Here is a 12,846-nt window from a genome sequence, read left to right as displayed (position 1 = left end):
CAAGTGGATTTTCTAAGTTTACTTGTCCGTGGACAAGTAGAAAAAAAATTGATTTTCACACCCCTGCTAGTAATTTCAAAATCAGTCCTTTATTTTACATTGCTTTTTAAACCTCACTTAAACAGGTCAGACATCCACAAGGCGTTAGGCTATAATGGGCAGTGAGCACACATGCACCAAACTAAGAAGTAGTGAATTTTGCTTACCCACTCAAAAAGTACAAGAGAAAATAAACTCTGCCATAATGAAAAATTATCGAACGTATCCTTTAATAAAACATCTTCCTGAGATTCTGGCTTTATAGCAGTGTGAGGCCAGTCTTGCTTCAAAATCTGTCTACTTAATACTGTATTTATGCAGCAGACTATTCAAACCACAATTAAATATGCTCACTTGACTATTATGCAGGTAGGAGATTTTCCATATTATATGAGATTTGTTATTGAACAACTTCCTGTTCTGAATTACACTTCTTCATTGGAAATTCTGCTTCTGGCTAACTAATTATATTCCACTTGAAGACGTCCTAATAAATCAAGGTAATTTTCTTGAAAATTTGTCTCTTTGTACAAACAGAATAAGCAAGTGTCGCCAGACATAAGACAAACGTAATATAATACATATGCATTTTTTAAAAGCTAGAAATATTGCTTCTTACCGTCTTTTTTCTATGTCCATAATTTGTTGACGCTTTGTAAATGCCTGCTCTAGAATGGAAGCTATTTGACTCTCCTCATGGCTATTGTAGTCAGTAGGAAAATCCTCCTCTCTGGAAGCAGCCATGCTTTGATCCTTCTTCAAAGCATTCCACCATGCCAGTTCTTTGAGATGAACCAGTCTGTCAGCTTCTTCTAAACCCTAACACAAAAAAATAATGAATATGAGAAAAATATACAAAAATCAAAAGAAGTTAGCACCTGTTAGTTGTTTAATCAGAAATATACTAGTATCTACCAACTTAAGCAGAAATACAGCAGATCTTTACAAACTAGCTTTAGAGTGCTTGGTATCTTAGCTTGATATTGTTTTGGAGAATGTAGGATTGGTGAGCTTAAGGGGCCAAATGGCCTATTCTCATCACAACTGTTTGAATGTTTGAACTCAATAATAAAATAAAATACATTTCTAGGCACTAACAATACTGAAATGCAAAGCATGTTTTCTCTGAAGGATGCTTAAATTCAATTCAATTTCAGTTTCTTGCCATTAGCGCATTAACAAGTATTTGTTACTACTTTTCAAAACATTAAACATCAATACAGTACTAACTTGACATAAATGACTAACTAAAGCAAAAGAAATAAACAATATCAATTAATATTAAAAATGAAAAATAAAAGAAAGTTAAAGAAAAAATAATAAAGTAAATATCAGATATAAACATGCAACAATAAGACAGTCCAAGTAATGGCTTTCTTTGTCAACTAATAACTTAACCAGAGTCATACATCTATAATTAGTTCCTTGTTTGTCTTCTCTTGTTGTGTAGATTTGGGAAAAGAAAGAAGTACCTCTGAAGATGTGTCTTTAGCTGAAGACAAGTTCGGTTTCAGTACTTTGCTGCTGCAATGAATGATGTTGATGAAAGTTTTTTTGGCATTTAAACCACAGCAGGAAGCATGGAAAGATTTTTGTAAGTTGATTTTTTTCCCTTTTTTATGAGTCGATTATACTTTTTTGTTGTTCTTAATGTCAAGTCCCTTTCTCAAAATTACTAATTCTTGATTTTTTTAATATGAGTATATATGTGGATAAAACAAAAGTGATACACTTAGTTTATATATTAGAAAGGGTTATTTCTATAACTTGCAATAAAAATGAACAATTCAATCTTATTTGTGGTTCAGAAGTTTGTTTCTTTATTTTTTATGGTAATCCTTACGATCGAAAATTTGCTTGCATAACATGCATCCTCCTAGATCCTCAGTAACATGAACTTGATTGTAAATGTTTTTTACTCTATATTTTATTAACTTAAGTATGGTCACTTCAGTTCACAAAATGAACAAGAAGATGAGAAGTATGGAAGCATTTAAAGTGATCTAACCTTAGCTTTCACGTGTAGGTCCCACAATGTATTTGGTATCTGTCTGCACATACTCATATTTACATAACTCAAAATAAAAAAAATATATTCACTAATATTACACCTAAGAAGGTCCTGTTTCACTGGTTTTGGACTTGCATCAAATGACTATTTGAAGGAAGGCCAGGGCCCTTATCTTGTTGGGACCCCTTCTTAAAGGAAGGATTGGGGGAGCAGAAATATACAGGGCACTGCCTACCCCAGAAGATGACAGCCCTCCAGGAGTGCAGCAGTCCTTCAGATTCCCATGGGCCTCCACGGGAATTGGAGTTTAGCACAACTTTGTTGGGTTCCGTGAGGTCTGCCAGGAGGTGCTGCAGAGCCTTAATACATCAGGCTTCCTCCTTACCTGGGAGTGCTTTTGGTCCTTGCTAACGAGCCACCTGCAGTACTCACAGGTGTAGCATAAAAGCTGCTGCCTGCCATCATTTGGGGAGCCAGAGTCGGGGGGAGCAGGAGGAGGAGGACTAAGCTTGCTGGAGGAGGAGTGGAAGCGGAAGGAGCGACAGAGACAGAGAAGAAGAAGAAGAAGAAGAAAAGAAAGTGTCATTGTTGGGCTTCACTGTGCTTGGTGGTTATGAAATGTGCTGTGCAGTTGGGCAATGAAGGAAAGGGTTTTCCCCAGCAGAAAAATAAAATGTGTTGCTGAACTTGTGCCTGGTGTCTGGTCGTGTTGGGTTTGGGGAGCTAATGTGCACCCTAGTGGCCACACTATATATGCAGATAATTCTTAATTCGTTATAGTCCACTAACATTAGAAACGTTTTCAAGAGTTTCAGTTTTGGATAGCAAGTAGTTAATCCATAATAAAATTATACTTTTGTAAACTGGAGTGCTCAATTTGATATGATTAAGAAATGATTCAGTTATAAGATGACTATACTGTACTGGCTTTCCAACAATAAAGCAACTGTTATGTTTTTAAATTGGGCTTCTATACTAAATACAGTAAAACTTTTACTCTTTAAAACCCAAAACTGAGAAGTGCTTTTAGGAGCATTCAAATTTAATGCATAAAGTGCCTACTATGATAATCATGTTTGCCTGTCTTTCTGTGCGAATGAAACAACTCTGCTCCTAGTGTACTGAATTTGTTGAAATTTAGCACACTCGTTCTTCAAAGAAATTTGCCAGGAATAGTGTGCTATACACAATTTTGAACTCTAAAAATCTCCTATTGAAAATTTATGAACTCATCTTGTATCTTAAAACAGAGAAAATTCTGTGTGGCTTTAACGTTGGATTAGTTACTGTTTTTCAGTTTTAACTTTTTTTATATATTTGTCTTTTATTCATTCGCCAGTCACCCCTTGATGGCAAAACAGTGCAACACATGCAGTCATGTGCGCTGGAATGGGGTAGTTTTCAATGAAGGCAAGGTTAGATGACTAAGTATTACCATACAAGAAAGGTATGATGTTATGCGTGTATCTGTTTATTCAATTCACTATTGATATTCTTTTTTCAATATGCTATGAATGATATTGTTTATTTATTCATCATTGTGCAGGTTAAATACTGCCCCTTACTATACCAGAATGCAAGGGTAGGTTTCATTATATGGTAACAGTCTGACCATGCCTCCGCATTCGTCTATTTGGCTATGTAGCATTTTGCATGAACCTCAGTCACAGCAGCTTACCTTTCCATCACAACATTTAAGGGACAAGATGTTTGAGTCCTTAAAAGTAAACAATAATACAAATTTTCTCAATGGAAAAATGTATGAAAGACTGCATGGTAACAATTTATGCTACAGTCACTAAATCTGTACTCAGCATTCCCATTACACTAAAATCAACTACACTTGGTGCATTACCTAAAGATTAGTGGCAAGGTTTGGCAAAACATTTTTTGCAGCGAATATGCTGTATTCACCGATGGTCTTGACAAATATTTTCTGGAAATTCGCTGTACAGTCAGTTTAGATGAACATTTTTGTTCCCGAAATCCCATAATGCTTTCTGAGGCCTGCATAACATCACATAGCTTAATTGGCCATACACAGTATCTTCAAACATGCATACTATAAAATGTCACAGTTTGCACGGAGCATGCTTTAAAAAAACAAACATTCAAAAACTTTGCAGTATTTTCATTTGAGGGGAACATTAGATGACTAAAATGAGAAAGTTATGAGCACTCTCTCCAAGTAGCCATGGCACAGAACTGTTGCTACAAGGCAAAATATGCTTTAAAGGAGCCCTTTACTTCCCCAAGAAAGAAAACACACAAGATCCTGTAAAATAAAAGCAATAACAAAAGACTTGTTGTTTACAAAGTATTTATATCTCCTTGATAAGATCTGAAACAAAAAAGATGTTTCAGCTACACCCATAACTGAGACTTCAAGTGATGCAATGAGCCAGTCCTGCACCAGTGCTTCATTGCACAGTTAATGTGTGCCCCAAGAAGACAAGTTTACAGGGAGATATTATAGTCATGAGGGACTTTAATTATCCAGATATTAACTGGGATAACCTTGCAGATGGAGGAGCACAAGAGCAGGAGTTTTTAGAAGTAATCAGTGACTGTTTTTTAACACAGCATGTTAAAGCACCAACGAGGGGTGAAGCCTGTCTGGATTTAGTATTTGTAATAATCAGGATAGAATTGAGGGTGTAGAGGTGATTGAACCACTAGGGTCAAGTGACCATAATGTAATACAATTCTCAGTATTTTGTAAGAGTGCAGATGCAAAGACTAAAATTGTTAAGTTGAACTTTGGTAGGGCTAATTTTGAGCAGATGCGACAAAGTCTAAGTAGGATAGACTGGGATAAGCTTTTAAGTGTGGAGACAGTCAAGGAGCAGGTTAACAGGTTTAAAAATGTTTTACATGTGATGCAGGAAAGATACATACCTAAATTTGGAATTAATAGGAAACTAAAAAACTCAACATGGATTAATAAAGATTTAAAAAAGAAGTTGCAAAGGAAAAAACTGTTGATAAGGCATATAAGACTAATGACTGCAAAGTGAATCGTAGAGCATATGAGAACATGAGGGCAACCATTAAGAAGGATATCAGGAGGCTAAAAGACAGTTGGAGAGGAATATAGCAGATAAGGCAAAAGAAGACCCTAAGAGATTCTTTCAGTATTTTAGTAGTAAAAGAACAGTTAAGGAGGAGGTCAAGTTCATCAGGAATAGTAAAGGGGAATTAAAAGATACAGACAATGAAATAGCAGATGCCCTAAACTTACATTTTTCTGAGGTGTTTACAAGTGAGCAAGTGGATAACCTCCAGAGGTAAACGCACTACTAAGGAGGTACTGAGGGATTTGGAAATTGTAGAGGGAGAAGTGCTGCTCAGATTAAATAAGATGAAATCAAACAAATCACCAGGACCAGATAATATTTATCCTTGTGTTCTTAAGGAGGCTAGTGAGTACATATATAAACCCTTGACACATATTTTTAGGAAGTCACTGTGCACTGAGAGATTCCGAAGGACTGGAAAATGGCAAATATCATCCCATTATATAAAAAGGGTGACAGGGCAGATCCAAGCAACTATAGGCCAGTAAGCTTAACATGCATCACAGGAAAATTAATGGAAGGAATTAAGGATAAGATTGAGCAACACATGGCAAGGACAGGAGTTATTCTGAACAGTCAGCATGGGTTCAGAAGAGGGAGGTCGTGTTTTACTAACATGTTGGAATTCTATGAGGAGGCAACAAAAGGATACGATCAAAGTGGAGCTTATGATATTATTTATCTGGACTTTCAGAAAGCATTTGATAAGGTGCCACATGAGAGGTTGGGCATCAAGTTAAAAGAAGTGGGAGTTCAGGGTGATGTTTTTAGATGGGTGCAGAATTGGCTCAGACACAGGAAGCAGAGGGTGATGGTGCGAGGAACCTCATCAGAACTGGCCATGTTAAGAGTGGTGTTCCACAGGGGTCAGTGCTAGGGCGCTGCTATTTTTTTATATATATATAAATGATTTAGATAGGAATATAAGTAACAAGCTGGTTAAGTTTGCAGATGATACCAAGATAGGTGGATTAGCAGATAATTTGGAATCCGTTATATCATTACAGAAGGACTTGGATAGCATACAGGCTTGGGCAGATTTGTGGCAGATGAAATTTAATGTCAGTAAATGTAAAGTATTACACATAGGAAGTAAAAATGTTAGGTTTGAATACACAATGGGCGGTCGGAAAATCGAGAGTACACCTTATGAGAAGGATTTAGGAGTCATAGTGGACTCTAAGCTATCAACTTCTAACAGTGTTCAGAAGCCATTAAGAAGGCTAACAGAATGTTAGGATATATAGCACGATGTGTGGAGTACAAGTCCAAGGAGGTTATGCTCAACCTTTATAATGCACTGGTGAGGCCTCATCTTGAGTACTGTGTGCAGTTTTGGTCTCCAGGCTACAAAAGGACATAGCAGCGCTAGAAAAGGTCCAGAGAATAGTGACTAGGCTGATTCCAGGGCTACAGGGGTTGAATTATGAGGAAAGATTAAAAGAGCTGAGCCTTTACAGTTTAAGCAAAAGAAGATTAAGAGGTGACATGATTGAAGTGTTTAAAATTATAAAGGGAATTAGTACAGTGGATCGAGACTGTTATTTTAAAATGAGTTCATCAAGAACACGGGACACAATTGGAAACTTGTTAAAGGTAAATTTCGCAAAAACATTAGGAAGTTTTTCTTTACACAAAGAACGATAGACACTTGGAATAAGCTACCAAGTAGTGTGGTAGACAGTAAGACGTTAGGGACTTTCAAAACTCGACTTGATGTTTTCTTGGAAGAAATAAGTGGATAGGACTGGCAAGCTTTGTTGGGCTGAATGGCCTGTTCTCGTCTAGACCAGGCATGTCAAACTCACTACTATTGGTGGGCCGCTTCGACTGCCAAACGTGCATCAGCAGGCCGCACTGTAACAAATACTATTATAATATTATACAAAGCTTTCTTCCCAATACTGAAAACTTTAAAAAATGTAACACTTAAAATTTAAATAAAAGCAATTTATTCCATACACTCTCCATACAACAGCGTACAATTAGAGTCTTAGCCTCTTAGCTAGGTCCTTATATTATATTATATTCATTGCTTATATAGGAGTCTTACAGTGTGAGATATATTTATTTTGTCCAGAAACTTGTTAGTAACCAGTTCGTCAATATCAGGCTTTAAATCTTGTGCAGCTGCAACTTTTATGAGGGATGAAAGGTGCTCGACAGTACGTCTTGAACAATGTGGGGTTTTGGTAGCTTTCATTAATGAAACAATTGCTCACAAAGGCAAATGCTTCCGAACACAGACAGTACTCTTGATGCCAACTTACAGATCTGCACATGCAAGGGTGGCAGGTAAGCATACAAGCCTGGCACACCAACTTCATTGTATTTTGCCTTCAGAATAGAATCTGACTGCAGTTCAATCAATTCCATTTGGATATTCTCAGGCGCATTCTCAACGTTGTAAGAGAACAGTGCAAAGTCCTTTTCATGTGAACTGAAATCATGAAAACGCTCACTGAATTCATTGCTAAGTAATTCAAGTTGGAAAACAAATCCTCCAAAAATCTAATTTTACTTTACTAAGTTTACCTCAAAGTTTATATTGTAAAATAAGCTATACGCAAAAAGCCACCTGACCTACACTAATTTTACAAACTCAAAATCACAAAAATGTGTTAATAAACAACTCACCAACTTCTTGCGTCCACTTCAGATCTTCAGCTGTAGTCTGCACTAACTGTTTGTTACAATACTAGCACAAAATTACATAAAACTAGAGCAAAAAAACGTGAAAATATGCGAGCTATTACTACTCGTGATGGTCAGTTCTGCTCAGCGGCCAGTCTCAGCAGCCCAGCCAGTAATGTAACCTAGTAGGGGCAGCTCTAGGTTAATGGCGGCCGTGGGCAGAGAAAGAATCGGTGGCCCCTTCGCCTGCCAATATCAATATGGTATCTTATGCACGGCGGATGGCTACGTCTGTTGCGGACACTGCATAGCTACCTCGTGCTCATGACACGCTTCTATACGCACATGTCCGTAACTTGAAAACCAAGTGCCGGCCCATTATATTCACATTACGGCAGAACGTTATAATACTACATATAGCTTACTGCTCCGACTCTAGCGACATTAGTAAATACAGCGTACTAATTAGCAAAAAACACAATGTTTTTCAGCTACATTGCCATCAGCTGTGTCGTTATTTTATCATTCTGTTTTATATTCAATATATATTGGCGTGGCGGCCCTGTGCAGGTGCACAGTTTGCACATGCCTAAGGCCGTGCTTGCTGCCTGCTGCCCGCTGCTGCAGCCTAGCACTTCAGTTGTGACGTTGCGGCTCATTAAGTTTGGTAAAGGCTTGTGTTATACTAGCAGATGACGTTTCCAGTATCGTAATGCCATGGGAAAACGCGCTTTTGTCAGAAGGCAGAAATGATTCGATCAGCGCTAACTAGGATCTGTCATGCGGGCCGCATGCGTGTTTGACATGCCTGGTCTAGAGTGTTCTAATGTTCTAATGGAACTCTATTAGCGCAATGATATAATGAATATTTTTTTTTACGTATTGCTAGTTTGCGGTGATTTGTTGTATTATGTTTTTGGCTAGTGTTTCGTCTGCATCCTTTGTTGTCTGAGGCATGGTGGAGCAGTGCTTAGCAGTTCAGGTCACATTTTTGGTCACAATAATTGGTCCAGAATACTTTGCAGATGTTTCCCTAGCCCTCAGGGACACTTAAAAGGCCATTGCACTATTATACTCCATTCAAAACTAGTTCATTTCCTCTTTCCCCATTGACTTCAATGCATCTTGCAGGATTTGTGATTTCTGTGATTTTGCCAAACTCATGGTGAAGGGAACTCATGCGTGATTTGTGTAGTACTACTAAACATTATAATGATTTGATATTTCTCTGAAACTATAATTCATCAGCCAAGCACCATGATGTTATCTGTCATGTTCAGATTTTACCATAAGACTTCAGCATAGGTTTTAAATATTTGATTAATTTAATGTTTAAAAAATGTGAACTACAATTAGCCACAGGTCCTCCACATCCTACAACAACTAAATATAGTACATGAATATTTTCACACTTGAGATGGAGTCTGCAGCCTATGAAAGCAACTTCAGCTACATGATATTGTATAATGGTATTAGAAAGCATATGAATACTACTAGCACATATAATTACATTCTATTTCACTGTTATTTTTGAATATCAATTACTATTACAAAAATATAATAAACAAAACTGTGATCAAAACAGTTTGATGAACATACTGGAAAATTTAAAAATCCTCCAACTTTCAAACCAGCAAACACACCTGAATATTGTGTCATATGTACGTTTTCTTAGTTGTTTCTGATTTCTTAAAGTATGCCATACTGTTTATACATGCCAAAAACAGACAGTGACATTATTTTTGTTAATGTCTACAGGGTACCCCAGTGTAGAAAGTCCACTGCACAAATAAATGAAAATTAAAGAATGATTTGTCACATACCTGGATGTGTTTATGGATCATCTCTACCAATGAGGGTCCTGTCATTGACCCTGATATCCTCAGTTCTTCTACCAGTAATGACTGTACATTCAGAATGGCAACATACGTCTCTAGCGTCCTCACTCTCTTTTCAGCTTTTTGAAGCTGCAAAGCGGTAATATGTACTGCAAGGCCTTCTTCTTGAGCCTTGAGATAGTTGGCCCTTTCATATAATATTTCCACAAGGACCTAAAAAGAATACATGCAAGTCAACTGCATTTAGTCAAAGGTCACCCTTCAGGAGAAAAAATTGGATTATTGATTACTTGCTTTAATTCTGAAAATTCCTATATGCATTACTGGCCTGGAAAGCCACTGAATATTTCCTTTTGATCAAAAAGACATTTGTTTGAACTAAAATAGAAGTGACAAAAAATGTAAATTAGCAATGTTACAGTAATCACATACATTCTTTATTTACAAATTACATTTGACTAAGCAATACAGGTAGTTTAATTAGCTTAATGTACATTGCATGCAAATATAAAAACATTAGCCACATACTGATATGGTAAGGAACAGCAGACAATGAAGTTCCTTTATTTTATAAGCAGACAGTTAAATAAAATATACCATGTTAATGTAATGTTTGAATTAAACATTAAACTATCTGAGTTTAAATATATCATATTCGAGGCTGGCAAGAGGCTGCCAGGGCCAAGGTACATGGCTGTGGAAAATCACATGCTGTATTCAGACTCCGAGAGAGGAAGAGAGTGCTAGGGGTATGCAGATCAATCAGACATTTAAAGCCAAAGGACATCAGTATAAAGTAGAGAGGCCATCATTAATGGAAGTGTAGATGACAGGTACACAATCAAAGGAATGGGGTACCTGACTCTATCCTTAGAAAGACAGGGATGCCACAGAACACAAATCAAATCAATAAAAATTTAGTGAATCCACTTACAATTTACTGATTGCTGCAAAAAGTATATTTTTTGGAAATAAACTAATAACTTGCATGTATCTTTTAAAACAACCTAAAACATAAATCCAATCAAGGCTAGTTTACTTCTCTAGTATGCCAAATGAAAGATAAATATAGTATGATTTGATGGAATGAAGCTCACTATGGTTATTAAATTCAAAATGTAAATAGCTGTATTACCTTAAAAGAAGAAAACTGTAGTATTTCCTAGAGTCAACACTGCAGACAGCTCAGTCAATATGATAGTCACATTTTTATACTTTATAGATTATTAAGTAATACTTCTGTAAAAGGCCAAATTTCCCCCGGGGGACAAATAAAATTCTATCTATCTATCTATCACATGCAAAATAACGGAAGATATAAAGGATAACACAGACAGACTTTTAGATAAGTAGTAGTGTTTCAATAACACTTTCCAACTCTATGAGGAAGCAAAAATAATATTAGGTTGTAGTACGGCAACTGATATTTGTTTTTGATATGTTACTTCATGATTTATCCATCCATCCATTTTCTAACCCGCTGAATCCGAACACAGGGTCACGGGGGTCTGCTGGAGCCAATCCCAGCCAACACAGGGCACAAGGCAGGAACCAATCCTGAGCAGGGTGCCAACCCACCGCAGTACTTCATGATTTATTATTTTTTAAAATACAAGTCACAAGAAAACTTTGCACAGATGTGTACAGATTTATCTTAAACAAAGAAGAGAATTGTCTGAGCTGCAAAGAAACATCAAATATTTGCCCTCTCAGAGAGATGTATTAGAAATTTGATTCTGTAAATATTTATTTTAATCCAGCCATCCTTAAGTCAATGAAATGTACTGAAGATTCCAAATTATTGATTGCTATATGCCTCAGAGGCCACTCACTTCAAGTACTGTATTAGGACTGATTATTCTAGGTTCAGATTCTAGGTATTAATTAGATACTGAAGCTAGAACAATTTTCACTTACTTTATATCACCTTTTTAGCTGAAAATGCGAATGTGAAAGCTATCATTGATTATATTCTGAAAATACAAGTTAAAACACAGCTGAGGGGAAAAACTGGTAAATACTTTATGAAATGAGTAACAAAACCAAGACAAAACCTTAAAGGCTAAAGAATCTTGCCATAATTAATTAGTTTTATATCTTTTACCTTTTCCATCATCTTGTCTTTCGCCATAATTAATTAGTTTTATATCTTTTACCTTTTCCATCATCTTGTCTTTCACTTGTTTTTCTTCCTCATATAGATGTATTTTCTTTTCAGTCATTCTCTTTAGTGTTTTAAAATCAAAATATTCTTCACTGTGGTTAGTCTCGGCAGGATGTTTCTTAATCTTTAACTGTTAAGAAATACAATAAAATAAATTGGATGAATTTAACCAATTAAGTATGACTCACTCAAAGACTGGTTGTTTATTTAGGATAATCCTTGAGGCTTACACACAAAGAAATACAAAAATATATACTGACAAAAGAGACCAAAGAAACTGAACAAGGCACTGTCTGCTAAGAATTATCAAAACAAATGGCTGTAAAATTTTAGGATTAAGTAAAACTAAACAAGCAGAATAAGGAATGAAAGTGTTTCTGTGGCTTTGATTGGCAGTTTAAACAGCAGGGAACTAGGAAATCTTACAGCAACTACATTTAGGAACAGAGCTCTTTTCATTAATGTTATTTAAAAAATTACCAATATTTTTCCACAACCCAAAATCAAAACAACAGGCACAGAAAGACATAACCATTAACATATCTATTATTCCCTTGCCTTTCTAGTGTTAAAAACGATATATTATAAAAAAGGATTCAGATGAATATAATGATAAAAGCTGATAAAACTGCTTTTGCAGTTCTTTTCACAAATTTAATTTATGTATATACATTAGAACCCAGATTATCTACACCCCGATTAACTGATGCTCCACATTACCCAGTGTGGACCTGTAAGTCTAATATATTACTTTTCTTATAATTCATAAAAGCTTTACAGTGAATAATGTACCAAGCAAGTAAATACTATACTTTTAACCTTGACTGTACCAAGCAGGCGGTCGAGGAGCTGGTGAGTATGGGAATGTGGACACAACTCACTCTCCCGTCCCCAACTGCACCTCATTGGCTATTGTCAGTGTGTTACCAGCGTTGAAAATGTATGCATGCTACACTGTTAATACAATGATAAGGACTGCATAGAATATCCACACAAGATTTCTCATACAGTGCATACAGTTTAAATGCCATCAAAACAGCACTTTTTCATACTGAATAGCAGGAAGACATTACACCTGCAAAC

At 36.3% G+C, this 12,846-nt stretch overlaps 1 protein-coding gene across 1 annotated transcript in view; it reads right to left on the bottom strand.

Annotated features, from left to right (window-relative positions):
* LOC120527721 (limbin-like) overlaps positions 1-12,846 on the bottom strand; it is a 220,501-nt gene that overhangs the window by 48,250 nt on the left and 159,405 nt on the right. The window contains exons 16-18 of the mRNA XM_039751471.1: positions 11,756-11,893; positions 9,585-9,812; positions 659-858 (exon numbers count right to left, since the gene is read on the bottom strand). Coding sequence (XP_039607405.1) covers positions 659-858; positions 9,585-9,812; positions 11,756-11,893 — 566 coding nt within the window. The remainder of the gene's footprint in view (positions 1-658; positions 859-9,584; positions 9,813-11,755; positions 11,894-12,846) is intronic.

The sequence above is a fragment of the Polypterus senegalus genome, chromosome 4, assembly GCF_016835505.1.
Source record: "Polypterus senegalus isolate Bchr_013 chromosome 4, ASM1683550v1, whole genome shotgun sequence".
Lineage (NCBI taxonomy): Eukaryota > Metazoa > Chordata > Cladistia > Polypteriformes > Polypteridae > Polypterus > Polypterus senegalus.
This window is presented reverse-complemented; position numbering and strand designations above follow the sequence as displayed.